The sequence below is a fragment of the Enhydra lutris genome, unplaced genomic scaffold (assembly GCF_002288905.1).
Source record: "Enhydra lutris kenyoni isolate GAN:26980312 unplaced genomic scaffold, ASM228890v2 scaffoldscaffold68, whole genome shotgun sequence".
NCBI lineage: Eukaryota > Metazoa > Chordata > Mammalia > Carnivora > Mustelidae > Enhydra > Enhydra lutris.
The window spans coordinates 4,446,106-4,463,254 of NW_019154152.1; the positions used below are offsets into that span (position 1 = coordinate 4,446,106).

The window sequence follows — 17,149 nt, forward strand, 5'->3', positions numbered from 1 at the left end:
AAAAGAAAAGGAAGAGGATTCTAGTTAGGGAAAATGACCTGGCATCTTAGGATATCATTTAGAAATAAATCTGAATGCTTTACTCTCTTGTCTTTTTTTCTTTGAAATATTGTTTTGAAATATTGCTATGAAAGTTTTATAGGGTATCATAAAGTATTATGCAACAGTAGGTACAGAGGAAATATTTGTCGACACATAAATGAGAATAATGTTTTCAAAGCTTATTTCACTAATTAGTATTTTTAGTCATTGAAATGTAGGATATTTTTTATTATAGATGTTTTTATTGTGCTAAAAAATACAGGACATATGATTTAGCACTTTAACCATTATTAAGTGTACAGTTCACTGGTAGTAACTATATTCCAAAATTTAGTTTTGTGTATAAAGATATTTTCTCTTCTCAAAAAATATTGTTGCTTACTAACAAAAGGAATTTAGAGCCAGTTGGGCTTTACTTCTAAGTGCACTGAGCATTCTGTCAGTCTTAGAATCCTAAATGATCATCACTTTTGTTTGAAAGATTGAAACAATTAGAAAAACAAGAATGAAAATTAGTGCCTTACTTCTAAAACAGATCTTTTCTTTCTTAAAAACTGATTTTCCATTTAAGTGAGTGTCATTTTTAGTTGTTTGGGTCACAATTTAAATAATTTGAATGTGTCTTCTTTACCTTTGATTACTGGTACCTCCGTCAGAAACCAAATGCTCCTGTAAAGCTGTGGTATGAATCTATAGCATAAGGAGCTTTTCAGAAGTGAAATAAGCGTGCCTTCCTTTATAATTTTTTGCCTGCTTACTTGCTTCTTAGATTCCTGTCAAAGTCTGTGTCTTTACTTTTGAGTTTTGTAAATTATATTATAAATTATATTTTATAATTAATTTTGGATTTTATAAATTACATGAAAATGTGTGATATGTCTGTTTTTTTGTGAGTTATAAACCTAGGAAATTCTGTCTCTTGATTACAGTGCATCTTTTTCTAGGGAACAAAGAAGGAAGAGATTGAAGGTGAAGTGGAAGTGTCTGGTTTAATTCAGCCTGCAGAAGTGTTTGCTCCCAAAAGCCTGGTGTTGGTATCCAGATTAGATTATCCAGAAATTTTTAGGGTAAAGAACTCACAGTTGTCATTATTGATCTGTATTATTGTGTGAATCTATTTTGAGTGAACCGTGGTAACATGATTTTGTATTTAAAATGTCTTTAAATTGATTTAGGGATCCATCAATAAAACAAATTTAGTGTGAACTGAAAAATGTGTTTATGTTGGGTAAAATAAATTCCTGAGTTAATGTGACTATTTAAACTTATAAAGATGTAGTGTTTGCTTTAATATAGATCCCATGGCTACTGACTCCAAAATTTATGAATCTAAAAGAAATTATTTGATTGCTTGTAGCAAATTTAAAATGCATTAGTAATATAACAATTTTGTCTGTTTTTATTTATCTTCTTTTGAGGAATACCAGGCCCAAGTAAGTAGAATGGATATTTGCAATTTCAAAAAGTTCTGATTGCCAGGATGGCTTTAAAATATTCTTTACTTCCAGATATTTTCCTTTTTGAGACACTTCGAATTTTCCAATGCAAAAAAAATTTTTATTTAGTTGTAAATACATTTAAGCTATGAAAGAAGAGGGCTATTCTTTTATTTCAGTTGCTACCTTTGGTAATAGTAATGTTGATTATTGTCCAAAATCACAGATCTCTTTGAAGGGTATAAAATATACCTTAATATTTCCCAAGGACTTGGAATTTCTGGAAAACTTTGTATATTATTGAGATTATATATTGTATAAAAATTAGCTTCATTTCAAGATTTCAGTGATAATGGGTAACTTCTAACAAATTCTAATTTTTAAAGTCACAAATTTTAATAAACTGAATCATCTGTAAAGATTGTATTTTGTCTTCCATTTTACTACCTACCTTCTTCTGAACTTAAAGTGTTTATAATATCTTACCTCTATTTTGCTAACCTCTGTAATAATTCACAAAATTTTTCTGTAAAGCAGATGTTCTGAATTTGTAAGAATCACAAAAATATAAAATTTCTTAATTTTTATCTTGAAATTGGGAGTTTTGTAAAGTAAGAGAAAAACAGTTTTAAAGCCCTACAAATTTGCTAAAGTGGTTATCTGAGCTCAAGCCCCTGTTTTACAAATTATAGATTTCTGTTTTTTATAAACTTACCTCAGAAGCTCATTTAGAGCTTCTGATTAAGGAAGAAAATTTAATAAACCTAATAATATTTGCTGCTAAAAATTTGTTCTGTGGTCATTGTAGAATATACTTTACTGACTTCAAAGGGAAATTTCCTAGCAGCAGATGTTGCAGCAATTTATTTTCAATGCTTACTTTTTCCATGAAAAAACTGCATGCATCTTCTCTTTGCAGGCTTGCCTAGGTTTGATCTACACTGTGTATGTGGATAGTCTGAATGTCTCCTTGGAAAGTCTCATTGCAAACCTGTGTGCATGCCTTGTCCCAGCGGCTGGAGGGTCTCAGGTAAATAGACTGAGAAGGGAAACGAAGAGGACCTATTCCTCTTTTCTTCTCCTCCAGTTAATTTAATTTATGAAGGAAAGGAAAAAAAAAAAAAAGAAGTCCTTGAATATTCTCATTTTAAAGAAGATCTTAGTTAACCATTATCCCTGTGGTCTGCCTTCTAGAGAGAGACCCAAGATTCCATTCTTTTCTTAGATCACGAGGTTAATTTTAACTCAGGGTTCACCTTTAACATAGCATAATTAGAAGTCATATTTTGTGTAACTTGAACTCTAGTTTACATTTTCTTGGAAACGCACTTTTTTTAATATTTAAACATTTAAAAATACATTCTTTTTGCCTTTCTTCCTCCTCTATGTAGTTATGGCTCATTTTATTAACATATCAAAAAATTTATGTGATTAAAAATTAGGAGATAACATTAAGAAAACTCTCAAAACAATTTTTTGTAGCGCTTATAACTACTTCTGAATAGGTTTATTTATTTATTCATTTCCCTGGATAACAGCAATTATACATGACCCTAAAACCATTTTTCTGTGTTTGTAATCTTTAACAGAATAGCTCACATGTAAGCTTTGAAAGAAGGAGGCTTATTTTTCTTATTTCAGTTTGCTACTTTTAGCAATAATAATGTTGATGATCATCCAGAATCACAGATCTTTTCCAAAAAGTGTAATCTATTCCTTAAAATTTCCCAAGGATTTTGTCATATATTTAGCCTTAAAGGAGAACATTAAATTATTTTACTGAAACAAAACTTTGTCAGAGTGGTCATGGGTTTTTCATCTTGTTTGTCCAAAGATTTTTATTTTCGTCTCTGCAGTAGAAAAATAAGAACCTCAGCTTCTATGTCTCAATGTTTCTAGAGGACCAAACTTAAAAAAAAAATTCTTCTCCTTAAGCCCTAAAACTGATTAGTTGATCGTGTATTTTGTTTATTCTTGTGTAATACTGTGGAAGAGGACAGGCCTCTAAAACTTCCATTGTTTATCCTCCTCAGTCTGACAGAGATGATACTTCCAGTGAAATGGACATCCATTTGCTTTGCCCTTTGCCTTTTAACTATGTTTTGTCTTACCTGGTATCTTCTGTTTTTCTTTAATTTTTATTCCCTTTTTTTCTCCTGTGCCCTATTCCCTCAGTCTTCTCCCCCGCTCCAAGGGAAGAATATAAAATATGAGTTTGGTCACAAATAACCTAAATTTGATAGCAGTGGCATTGTTTCAAGGACCTTTATCATGGTGGGATTTCTGCTGACTTTATTTTGTGAATTTATTTTTTAATTTAAAAAAACTTTTTGTTGGGGGATAGCAGGATGGCTCAGTTGGTTAAGCATTTGCCTTCAGCTCAGGTCATGATCCCAGGGTCCTGGGATTGAGTCCTGTGTCGGGCTCCCTGCTCTGTGGGGAGCATGCTTCTCCAGATTCTGCTTGCCACAACCCCTGCCTTTGTGCTCTTTCTGTCTTTCTCTCCATTTCTCTGACAAATAAGTAAAAAAATAATAAAAAAAGTAAAAAACTTTTTATTGTGGCTACTAAAAATTTTAAAATAACGCATATATGGTTCATATTATATAGTTTTATTTCTTTCTCCAAGTTTTATTGACATAAAATTGGCATAAAAATGTTGACTTTAATGTTTTATTATTTTTTAGGTAACTGTGATTGTCAGCGATTTTTATATCTCATGATTTAATAAATTTCAGCTTTCTCATTACTGAATTTTCTTATACCATGATCATTTGAGCACAGTGTAACTTGAATGTTTTCAGTTACATTTTTATTCTTGGCATCTGCTAATTGGGTCTTATAGGGTTATCACCAACTCAATATTAACTTCAAAAAATTTTAAAAATTTGTACTGAAAGGGATTTTTTTTTTTTTGTCTTAAGAAAATGTCTGAAAAGAAATCATTTATGTTTCTGTGTGTGTTTTTCCTGCATTCTGCAGAAGCTGTTTTCCTTGGGTGCAGGAGACAGACAGCTGATCCAGACTCCTTTGCATGATAGTCTTCCTGTCACAGGCACTAGCGTCGCTCTTCTGTTTCAGCAGTTGGGTATGTTTTTTCCCCCATTGTCAGTGTCCTCCTGTGGATTTATTTTAAGCTCAATACCTGATACATAAAATAGATAATTATGTGGGTCCTAATCTTAAATGATGCTTATTCTTTTAAAAATTTTTTAACTCTGGACTCTTTTGCTCTGGAGTCAGTTAGACATACAGAAAATAGGCAGATTTTCCTTCACCTTTAAAAGATGAATAGATGGTATATTTTGCTTTTCCTTTACTGAATTACTTTTGCAGAAACTTTGTCGAATGAAACAGAAAGTCCTGTCCTTCTAATCCATGATCTGTATCAGAACTTTATCACCAATTTTCTAGCAATGAAAAGGCTCAAGAATTGCAGGGAGGATATGCACTCTGTCCATCGGACAGCTTGTACTTCCTTTAAGGAATCATACAACTTTAAAGTGAAGGTGTTTTTGATCGGGGCTGCCAGAGATTCCTATTTACCTTACCTCTTACTTGTCCTTTATATGTGCCTGCATATGAGTGTCCCATTCTCTTTGATTCAGTCTTTGTCAGTGTTCTCCATCTGTCTTTGTCTTTTTTAAGTTACAGTGAAACCTTCCCTTCCCTAGGGTTCATGTTATTCTCCATGGGATTATTATTACCTTACACAAAACTTCTACCCTCTTGTTTCCCTTCTGTCTCATGTTGAATTTTGCTTCTAGCTCAGCTTTCTAATTTGTCACTCCTTTTTCATCAATGGCCCCATCCTTATTCTTCTGCTGTGACTTCAGTTGCCAAATTTAGAAAGCCTCAGAAGAAATTAATGTAAATATACAGTTTTATAGTATCTTAATAAAGATTAATGGTAATACCAATCCCAAAGTAGTAGTTTTTCCCCCATTAATCTGCTTCCCATCAGGAGTTCAAACACTAAAAAATTACCTATCCCTTCATCTCTCCCCTCCAAAAATATTCTGCTGCTTACTAAATCATTTCAACTAAGTCCTAATGTAATTAAAGCTGTTTTTTTTCTTAATATGTAAAATAGGTAATTTCCCTGGTGGTACTTAGTTCTCTAAAGAATATCTTGGTTATTTTTTTTGTTTTTTAAAGATGTTATTTATTTGACAGAGAGAGAGAGAGATCACAAGTAGGCAGAGAGGCAGGCAGAGAGAGAGGAGGAAGCAGGCTCCCTGCTGAGCAGAGAGCCCAATACAGGGCTCAATCCCAGGACTCTGGGATCATGACCTGTGCCAAAGGCAGAGGCTTAACCCACTGAGCCACCCACTCGCCCCAAGAATATCTTGTTGATTAAATACTCTTTCCATAATCTTCTAGAAATAATTTTAGGGAGTTTATGGGTTATCTGAAGCCTGTCCATGGTCCCTACTAACCATTGACTTGGTTGATTTTAGCTAAGGACTATTCACATTACTTTTTTACTTTTAGAAGAGACTATATACCTCATACAAGGGTCAGTAAAAACAAAGATTACCATTAAGGGGAACAGAAAAATAGTGACACAAATAAAATAATCTGCCTTTTATCTTAATGAGTGTTTTATCAGCCTGTTATGTTTTTGAGTTTTTACAATGGCTTGACCAGGGGGAGGGGAGGGATGTTACTGGCATTTAGTGCCCAGGACTAGGGATATTAAACATACCTCATGGATGATGTATGTGTACCAGAAGAGCTTTTACCTCACAAACACCGGTAGCACTCCCACTGAGAAAAACTACTGTAGATAAAGTATGATTTATAAAACCTGGACATGTCTTCAAGTAACGGTGGTCTATATAATTTAGACTAACTGTCTTAACAATGACAACTAGAAAAACTATGTAAATGTGAACATCATCTACTTGAAAGCATGAGAGGCAGTAAAGATACTAAATGAAACCTAGAGAAGTGAGCCGTATATTTGGGACCAGTTTTTCCCAGAGCATCTGTTGATTTTGGAAGAAGTAACTGAAAAGCTGATCACAGCAGTATTGATATCCCACAGGGAGCAGGAAAACTGAGGTCAAGTTTTATCAAGGGAGATTTCTTTATAAAGCTCTCTCATGCTTTGAGTTGAGACTACTGAGGACCACAACCTAGGAATGAATAAATCACAAGTAAACAAGGTCCACACAAGGTCCCTTGAGGAAACAAAGTGGAACTTGAAATCATTTTATTTTTTTATTTTTTTTTCTTGAAATCATTTTAATTCCTTGAAATGATTATTATGATCCTTGATGCTACTGTCTCTAGCCATATAGTACAAGTAAAAGTAAATTCCTCTCTGGAACAAGGTAACTGCATTCTAGGTATTCAGTATGTCTACAAAATTTGCCCAGCACTCAATCAAAAATGACCAGAAATATGAGGACTAATCCTATATGAAAGAAATATAGAAGAAACCATAGATAATATAAAAACCCACAGGGCACCAGAAAAATAGTTAACAAATTCACATATTTAAATAATTGTGCTTAAAATAGTGAAGGAGATAAACAGTCAAGAGTTAGAATTTGAGGAGTGACATCAGCAAGATGGCAGCATAAGAAGTCCTAGTCCTTTTTCTTCCACAGAAGCATTGCTTTAACAGTGATATATTGACCAAAATACCTTTATGAGAATTCCAGAATCTAGCAAAGAATTTCCAATACCCCAGGTGATCACAAAGCTGAGAACAGATACATTAAAATGGGTGGAAGAACAATTTCACTTTACCCTGTCAGCCTCTCCCCTAAGCCAGCACAGCTCAGCACTGGGAGAGGACACCTCAGCTTGCCACCTCTCCTTGGGGGATGGGGAAGGAGAAGAATGGAGTATGTATGCAATTTACCAGCTTTATGGAGGGCTGCCCGAGGGTGAGACTGTCTCATTTGGAGCACTGACAGAATCAGCACTGTTTTGATGCCACTGAGACAAAGAAGAGTGAAGGGTAGAGCTTGCTGTATCATCGCTGCTTGTGGCAGCAAGCAGAAGGTGCACAACTTGGGGCATCTCCCTTGGGAGGGAGGGAGAGGGAAAACAGCATTCCAGCTTTTCAGAGTGCTGCCTGAATATTGGCAAAGTTATAGAGGAATTGTAAATTTAATTCACTGCTGATGAAAATGTGAATTAGAGCACAGTTTAACTTTCTAAAAAAGTTAAATAAACCAAATAATCCAGCCATTCCACTCCTAAGGCTTTCACTCCATTTACCTAAAGAAAATGATAGCATTTTCCATAAAATACTTGTACATGAATGTTCATATTCACATTTCTGTAATAGTAAATAACTGGGAACAAGATCAGTGTTCATCAATGACAGTGGATAATGGTGAGGATAATGGATAAATAATCTCTGATATTTCCATACAGTGGAATGCTACTAAGCAATGCAAAGTAATGAATTATTGATATATGCTACAGCATGAATTAATCAGAAAATAATTATGCTGAAATTAAAAAGCCTTACAAAAAAGAATGCATACTGTATGATTTGGTTTCTATAAAGTTCAAGAAAATGCAGTCTAATCTGTAGTAATAGAAACCGGTCACTGGTTGCCCTGGGAGTGGGAAGAGAGGGATGACAAAGAGTTATGAGGAAACTTTGGAATGTTTGTGGTCATTATCTTGATTGTGTGATGATTTACAGTATGTGTGTGCTTATGTTAAAGTATATTAAATTCTACAAGTGAATTGAAAACCTATATTCATATAAAAACTTATATATGAATGTTCATAGCAGCATTACTCATAATAGCCAAAAAACAAAAATAACCCAGGGGCGCCTGGGTGGCTAAGTGGGTTAAAGTCTCTGCCTTCGGCTCAGGTCATGATCCCAGGGTCCTGGGATCGAGCCCCGCATCGGGCTCTCTGCTCAGCAGGGAGCCTGCTTCCTCCTCTCTCTCCGCCTGCCTCTCTGCCTTCTTGTGATCTCTGCCTGTCAAATAAAATCTTTAAAAAAATAAAAATAAAAAAAAAAAACAATCCAAATGTCCATCAACTCATAAATGGATAAACAAATGGTGGTATATCCACATAATGGAATAATATTCAGCCATAAAAAGGAATGATTGTTGTTACATGCTACAAATGAAACAAATCTTGAAAACATTGTGTCAAAGTAAAAGAAGCAAGACTCAAAGGGCCATAATATTTTATGATTCCATTTATAGGAAATGTCTATAATAGGGAAGTCCATCAAGACAGAGAGATTAGTGGGTGCCAGGAGCTGGTGGGGAGGGAACAAATGGAGTGACTGATAATGAGAATTGGGTTTCTCTTCAGGTCATGAAATTGTTTTAGAGTTAGAGACTGGTGATGGTTTTACAACCTGTGACTGTGCTAAACCCCACGGAACTGTATGCTATATAAGGGTGAGTTTTATGGTATATGAATTATAACTCAATAAAGAAAAAATTATTAGGGCCTTGTCAAAGGAATTCAGGAGTTACCTTAAAGAGACTTGCATGGATCTACAATGGTATAATTTGAGCTTCTTTTTTTTTTTTTTTGAGCTTCTTCATAAATGGTGAAAATTGCAATTGGTTGAAACCCAGCAGATATTTTATCTTTTAAAAATTTTTTAATTAAAAATTTTTAAAAAATTATTTATTCGCGCATGTGAGAGAGAAAGGCACATGAACGTTGGAGCAGAGGGAGAGGAAGAGCATCTCAAGCAGACTCCCCACTGAGTGCAGAGCCCAACATAGGGCTCAACCTCACGATCCTGAGATCTTGACCTGAGCTGAAACCAAGAGTTGATGCCTAACTGACTGAGCCATCCAGCTGCCCCCAGCAAACGTTTTTATGAATTTGTAATAATATTAAATGAAAAATTATTATCTTAGAATGTGACAGGGAAATGATTTGTTATCTTGAAAACTTATCAATAAAGGAAAAGAATGCAGCATTTATTCTGTGTTGTCTATATGAATTGTAGTACAGGATAACCTAATAGTCGATTAGGGAAATTGTCTCTTTTTAAAAGTTTCTATCAATAAATGAAAAAAAATTATAGTGCTAGAACTTCATCATTTTATGTTCTTTAGTAGATGAAGTTCTGAGCATTAACAAGTATTGTGTTAGGAAAGAAAACAGACAGATCTAGCCTTGCCAAACAGTACCTGTGGTTTTGCTGGTGGGATTAAATCTGATTGCAGAAAATATAGAAGATAGGGGAACATAGTGAACTGCACAAGATTGCAATTGTCAAAATTAGGTTCTTAGACAATGTGGTGTACATATGTGATGAAATATTATTCAGCCATAAAATAGAATTAAAATATTGCCATTTGCAACAACATGGATGGAGCTAGAGAGTATAATGCTAAGCAAAATAAGTCAGAGAAAGAGAAATACCATATGATTTCACTTATATGTGGAATTTAAGAAAAAAAATAAGCAAAGGAAAAAAGAGAGAGAAACCAAGAAACATATTCTTCACCATAGAGAACAAACTGATGTTTACTAGAGGGGAGGTGGGGTGGGAGGATGGAGGAAATAGGTGAAGGGGATTAAGAGTACACTTATCATGATGAGCACTGAGTAATGTATAGAATTGTTGAATCACTGTGTTATACACCTGAAACTAATACAACACTGTATGTTAACTATACTGGAATTAGAATTACAAACTTAAAAAAAAATCTGTTTATAGAAACTCTGTTGGTCAAATGTCCCAGGTTCTTTAACAAATAAATTATAAGGAAGGGAAAGGAGGAGTAACCTCTAGATTAAAGGAGTTGTAAAACATCCTATTTGGGGGGCTTCTGGGTGGCTCGGTCAGTTGGTTGTCTGCCTTCAGCTCAGGTTGTGATCTCAGGTTCCTGGGTTCAAGCCAGACTCTCTGCTCAGTAGCGAGTCCGCTTCTCCTTCTTCCTCTCCCTCTGTGCTCTCTCTAATTCTTTCTCAAATAAATATCTTTTTAAAAAATCCCCTTTTTAATAGAGTGAGATTGAATTATGGTGTCTAGTGTATAGTGTCTAGGAATGCACATTTGGGTGATAAAACTATAGAAAAAATCAGGAAAATGGTTAATAGAAAAGTCAAGATAAGGGTTAATCGTGGCACTAGAGAGGTAGCTCTGATTGGTTGCACGTGGAAGGGGCCTTTAAGGTTGCTGGCAAAATTCTCTTTCTTAAGTAGTGTTTGTAAGATAATTCCTTAAGCTATCTTTTTTATTTGCATGATTTTCTATATTTGTGTTTAATCTTTCAATGAAAATATTTTTTTAAAAAACTTATATAACTAGGGGCACCTGGGTGGCTCAGTCAGTTAAGCACCTGACTCTTGATTTCAGCTCAGGTTGTGATTTCAGGGGTCTTGGGATTAAGCCCCTCCTCAAGCTCTGTACTCAGCACAGAGTCTACTTACTCCTCTCCCTCTGCTTCTCCTCCCTGATTGTGTTTTCTCTCTCTCTCTCTCAGATAAATTAAATAAATAAATAAATAAATAAAATCTTAAACTTATAAAACTATTTTAACTTTTTATATGTATACCTTTTATTTTTTAAAAAAGTACAGTGCTTAAACAAATTAGAGATTTTATCCTCAGATAATAGAAAGTCTAGAAGTAGAAGTCTAGAAGCAGTACAGGACTGATGTGTTGATTCCCAGATGTCTTCAGGGATGGTATGGAAATTCTCCTCCATACTTTCTCCCTATTTATTAGTAAGGAGTTAATAAGACTGTGAGCTTTAAGAACTTCCTTATCTTAGTATTCTGTGTGTGCTCTATATTTGGTATAGTACCTTGGACGCAGAAGACATTAATATTTTTTGAATAAATGAGTGAATGAAGAAAATGGTAATCATTATTTCATCAGATGTTCTGTCTATGGATGAAATATGCCAGAATGTATGATTATAGTCATTTGAAGATCACATTTCATTATTTTACTCTCTAATATGTTTGAGCTGACTTCTTTTGCTTACATATTCAAAATTTAGTTTTTCAGGGAAAAAATAAGGAAAAGATAAGGAAGGGAAGGAAAAAGAAGGATGCCTCTAAAACAGCGCCATGTGCAGAGTTGTAGTTTCCAGAACATGTGGTACTGATAATTCTGACTAAAAGCATGTTCTTATCACCAGTCATTTTGGTTGGACTGTTGTTGAAGGCCAATATTAGACTTTTATCAGAGTTCACTACCTAGGTTGGGGGTGAGATGGTAGTGGTGGATTTTATAAAACACAGACAGGAAGCAGATAAGTTGTAGCCTTGACCAGTTTTCCTGTAGAAGGTCTAAATGTAATGATACCATTTCCTTGGTTCTTCTCTCCAAGGATTGTTAGGATAATGAATTTGTTTTTCATAGTTTGAGATGTCTCTGTGTTTGCCTGAAATAATTATGTGGACTTCTACCATCAGCCCATAATTTCCTGTCAATCACCTTCATCTCTTACTTGCCATCTTGTTTATTTGTTTCTTTTAGTCTATGTGAACTATTGTTGTTTACCTGAAGATTTGTGTTTTAAGTGTGGAAACTAGTTTTGTTTTTGTTTTTTAATGTTAGTAAGATTGTATTCATAGGGCTGGTTTTATAGCCCATCTCATTTTATCATTTAGTCCATAGCTATTTAACTCAGATGCCCCTCCTTAACCCAAATAATTTTGTGAAATATTCATGACATGTTGTGGGGTGCCTGGGTGGCTCAGTGGGTTAAGCCACTGCCTTTAGCTCAGGTCATGATCCCAGTGTCCTGGGATCGAGCCCCGCGTCGGGCTCTCTGCTCAGTGGGGAAGCCTGCTTCCCCCTTTCCCTCTGCCTGCCTGTTTGCCTAGTTGTGCTCTCTCTCTCTCTGTGTCAAATAAATAAAATCTTAAAAAAAAATAAAATATTCAGGACATGTTTTGTTATATCCGCTTAGCTATAATTTGGATTTTAACAGCAAGTATACTAGTTTCAGAATATTCCACAGTTTTTACAGTGTATTATTTATTAGACATTTTTATTTTAAAGATTTTATTATTTGACAGAGAGAGAAGCAGGGGAAACAGGAGAGGGAGAAGCAGGCTCCCCACTGAGCAGGGAGCCTGATGCAGGGATCTGTCCCAATACCTTGGGATCATGACTTGAGCTGAAGACAGAGGCTTAACTGACTGAGCCCAAGTTTCCCTTATTAGACATTTTTATTTTATTATTATTTTTAAAGATTTTATTTATTTATTTGACAGAGATCACAAGTAGGCAGAGAGGCAGGCAGAGAGAGAGAGAGAAGCAGGCTCCCACTGAGCAGAGAGCCTGATGCGGGGCTCGATTCCAGGACCCTGAGATCATGACCTGAGCCGAAAGCAGAGGCTTAACCCACTGAGCCACCCAGGTGCCCCTTATTAGACATTTTTAAAGTCACAGACTAAAATGATCTTGGACCTTCAGCTATTATCACTCTATTTCCATAAACAGTAGTCTTGTATCATTTGTACTTAATACTTTTTTCCCCAGCTTTATTGAGGTATTATTGACATATAGCTTATTTAAGTTTAAGGTTTACAATGTGATGACTTGATTCAAGTATATATTGTGAAATGTTCACTATAGAAGGTTAGTTAACACCTCTGTCACCTTACATAATTATCATTTTTATGTGTATGCTAATAATATTTAAGATCTACTCTCTAAACCACTTTTCAGTATATAATACAGTTTTGTTAATGATAATCATCATGCTATACATTAGATCTCCAGAATTTATTCATCTTATATTTAGAATTTCTGCCCTTTGACCAGCATCTCCCATTTCTCACACCCTTGAGTCCCTGTTAACCACCATTCTGTGAATTCAGCTTTTTTTTTTTTTTAATTCCACATATAAGTGAAAACATAGAGTATTTGTCTTTCTCTGTCTGAGTTGTTTCACTTAACATAATGCCTTTAAGGTCTGTCCATGTTGTCACAAAAAAGGATTTCTTCCTTTTTGTGGCTCAATAACATTCCATTGTATTATACGTATTTTCTGTATTCATTTATCCATTGACACTTAGGTTGTTTCCTTGTTTTAGCTGTTATGAATAATGTTGTAATGAACATGTAATGAGAATGTAGCTATCTCTTTGAGATAGGGATTTCATTTCTTTTGGATATATAATCAGAAGTGGGATTCCTGGATCATATGGTAGTTCTATTTTTAATTTCTTCGGGTACCTCCATACTGTTTTCCGAAATGGCTGCACTAATTTACATTTCTACCAAGAGTGCTTACAGGATGCCTTTTCTCTACTGCCTTGCCAACACTTGTTACCTCTTGTCTTTTTGGTAATCATTCTAACAAATGTAAGATGATAACTCACTGTGGTTTTGATTTGCATTTCCCTGATGATTAGTGATGCTAAGCATCTTTTCATGGCATTTATATGTCTTTGGAAAAATGTCCATTCAGGTCCTTTGCCCAGTTTTTAATCAGATAGGTGTTTGTTTTGCTACCGAGTTGTATGTGTTCCTAATATATTTTAGTTTTATTCCATTCTCAGATAGATGGTTTGCATATATTTTCTCCTATTCTGTAGGTTGCCTTTTCATTTTGCTGATTTATTTCTTTTGCTGTGCAGAAACTTTTTAGTTTGATATTGTCCCACTTCTTTATTTTTTTCTTTTGGTGTCTTATTGAAAAAAGTCATTGCCAAACCAATATAAAGAAGCTTTTCCTCTAGTAGTTTTATAGTTTGGGTTCTTATGTTTATGTATTTAATCAATTTTGAGTAATTTTTTGTGATAGAGAGACCAGTTTCATTCTTTCACATGTGAGTATCCAGTTTCCCAGTACCATTTTTTTTTAAGATTTTATTTATTTACTTGACAGAGATCATAAGTAGGCAGAGAGTTAGGCAGAGAGAGAGAGAGAGAGAGAGAAGCAGGCTCCCTGCTGAGCAGAGAGCCCGATGTGGGACTCGATCCCAGGACCCTGGGATCATGACCTGAGCCAAAGGCCGAGGCTTTAACCCACTGAGCCCCCCAGGCGCACCCCAGCACCATTTATTGAAGAGATTATCTTTCCCATTGAATATTCCTGGCTCAAATATTCATTGACCTTGTATGTGTGAGTTTATTTCTATGATATCATTTCTCTTCTGTTGATCTGTGTGTTTGTTTCTATGACAATACCATACTATTTTTATTACTCTAGCTTTGTAATACAATTTTAAATCAAGAATTGTAATGCTTCCAGCTTTGTTGTTTTTCAGAATTGCTTTGGCTATTTGGGGTCTTTCATCATTCCATATAAATTTTAAGAATTTTTTTTCTGTTTCTGTGAAAAATGTCGTTAGAATTTTGATAGAGATTGTATTGAATCTATAGATGGTTTTGGGTAGTGTGAACATTTTAACAACATTAATTCTTCTGATTCATAAACACAGGCTATTGTTCCATTTATTTGTGTCGTCTTTAGGTTCTTTCATTAAAGTCTTCTGGGTTTTAACATACAGATCTTTCATCTCCTTGGTTAAACTTATCCCTAAGGTGGTTTTTTTTTTTTTTAATATTTCATTTAAATTCAATTTAGTTAACATATAGTGTATTAGTTTCCAGGGTAGAATTTAGTAATTCATCAGTTGCATATAACACCCAGTGCTCATTACATCAAGTGCCTTAATGCCCATCAGCCAATTACCCTATACCCCCACCTGCCTCCCCTTCACCAACCCTCAGTTTGTTTCCTGTGATTAAGAGTCTCATGGTTTTCATCCGTCTCTGTTTTTATCTTATTTTATTTTTCCTTCCCTTCCCCTATGATCCTCTGTTTTGTTTATCAAATTCCATATATGAGTGAAATCATATGGTATTTGTCTTCTCTGACTGACTTATTTTGCTTAGCATAATACCCTCTAGTTCTATTCATGTCATTGCAAATAGCAAGATTTCATTCTTTTTGATGGCTGAGTAATATTCCATTGTGTATATGTACCACATCTTCTTTTTTCATTCACGTGTCATTGGACATCTGGGCTCTTTTCCATATTTTGTCTGTCGTGGACATTGATGCTATAAACATTGGGGTGCCTGTGCCCCCTTTGAATCGCTATTTTTTTTTTTTAAGATTTTTATTTATTTATTTGACAGAGAGATCACAAGTAGGCAGAGAGGCAGGCAGAGAGAGAGAGAGAGAGAGAGGAGGAAGCAGGCTCCCCGTCAAGCAGAGAGCCCGATGCAGGGCTCGATCCCAGGACCTTGAGATCATGACCTGAGCCGAAGGCAGAGGCTTTAATCCATGAGCCACCCAGGCGCCCCTGAACCACTATTTTTTTTTTTAATATTTTATTTATTTATTTGACACAGAGAGATCACAAGTAGACAGAGAGGCAGGCAGAGAGACAGAGAGAGGGAAGCAGGCTCCCCGCTGAGCAGAGAGCCCGATGTGGGACTCGATCCCAGGACCCTGAGACCATGACCTGAGCCGAAGGCAGAGGCCTAACCCACTGAGCCACCCAGGCGCCCCTGAATCACTATTTTTATATCCTTTCAGTAAATACCTAGTAATGCAGTTGCTGGGTTGTAGGGTAGTTTTATTTTTAACCTTTTTGAGGAATATCCACATTTTTTCCAAAGTAGCTGAACCAGTTTACATTCCTACCAGCAGGGTAAGAGGGTTCCCCTTTTTCCACATCCTCGCCAACATCTCTTGTTTCCCGAGTTGCTAATTTTAGCCATTCTGACTGGTGTGAATTAGGTATCACATTATAGTTTTGATTTGTATTTCCCTGATGCCTAGTGATGTTGAGCATTTTTTCACGTGTCTATTAGACATCTGTCCCAAGTTTTTAATTGTATGCTGTTATAAATGGGATTGTTTTATTTCCTTTTCAGATAGTTTTTTGTTAGTGTATAGAAATGCAACGGATTTTTGTATGTTGACTTTGTACCCTGCAACTTACTGAAATAGTTTATTAGTTGTAATAGCTTTTTGGTAGAGTCTTCAGGATTTTCTCTATATAAAATCATATCATCTACAGAGACAGTTTTACTTCTTCCTTCCTTATGTGGATGCTTTTTATTTTTTCTTCTTGCCTAATTGTTATAACTAGGATTTCTAGTACTATGTTGAATTGAATGGTTAAGAGAGGGCACCCTTGGGGTGCCTAAGTGTCTCAGTGAGTTAAAGCCTCTGCCTTTAACTTAGGTCATGATCCCAGGGTCCTGGGATTGAGCCCTGCCTCAGTCTCTCTGCTCAGCAGGGAGCCTGCTTCCTCTACTCTCTCCCTCTGCCGGCCTCTCTGCCTACTTGTGATCTCTTTCTGTCAAATAAATAAATAAATAAATAAATCGTTTAAAAAAAAAAAAAAAAAAAGAATGGCACCCTTGTCTTATTCCTGATCTTAGCAGGAAATCTTTCAACCTTTTACCATTGAGTAAGATGTTAGTTGTGTTCTTGCCATATATAGCATTTACTATGTTGAGGTACATTCCTTTTATGCCCAATTTGTTGAGAATTTTTACCGTGAAAGGATGTTGAATTTTATCAAATGCTTTTTCTGCTTCTATTGAGATTACCATGTGATTTTTAAATCTTTCATTCTATTAATGGTATATCACATTGTTCGATTTGTGTATGTCGAACCATCCTTACATCCCAGATATAAATCCTGCTTGATGATTGTGTATGAGCCTTTTAATGTGATGCTGAATTCAGTTTGTAGATACTTTATTGAGAACTTTTG

The 17,149-nt window shown here is 35.3% G+C and overlaps 1 protein-coding gene across 1 annotated transcript in view; it reads left to right on the plus strand.

Moving 5' to 3' along the window:
* The window catches only part of LOC111159403 (SET binding factor 2), a 501,856-nt gene that overhangs the window by 230,690 nt on the left and 254,017 nt on the right, over window positions 1-17,149 (plus strand). Inside the window, exons 4-6 of the mRNA XM_022521837.1 lie at window positions 987-1,109; window positions 2,398-2,508; window positions 4,461-4,566. Coding sequence (XP_022377545.1) covers window positions 987-1,109; window positions 2,398-2,508; window positions 4,461-4,566 — 340 coding nt within the window. The remainder of the gene's footprint in view (window positions 1-986; window positions 1,110-2,397; window positions 2,509-4,460; window positions 4,567-17,149) is intronic.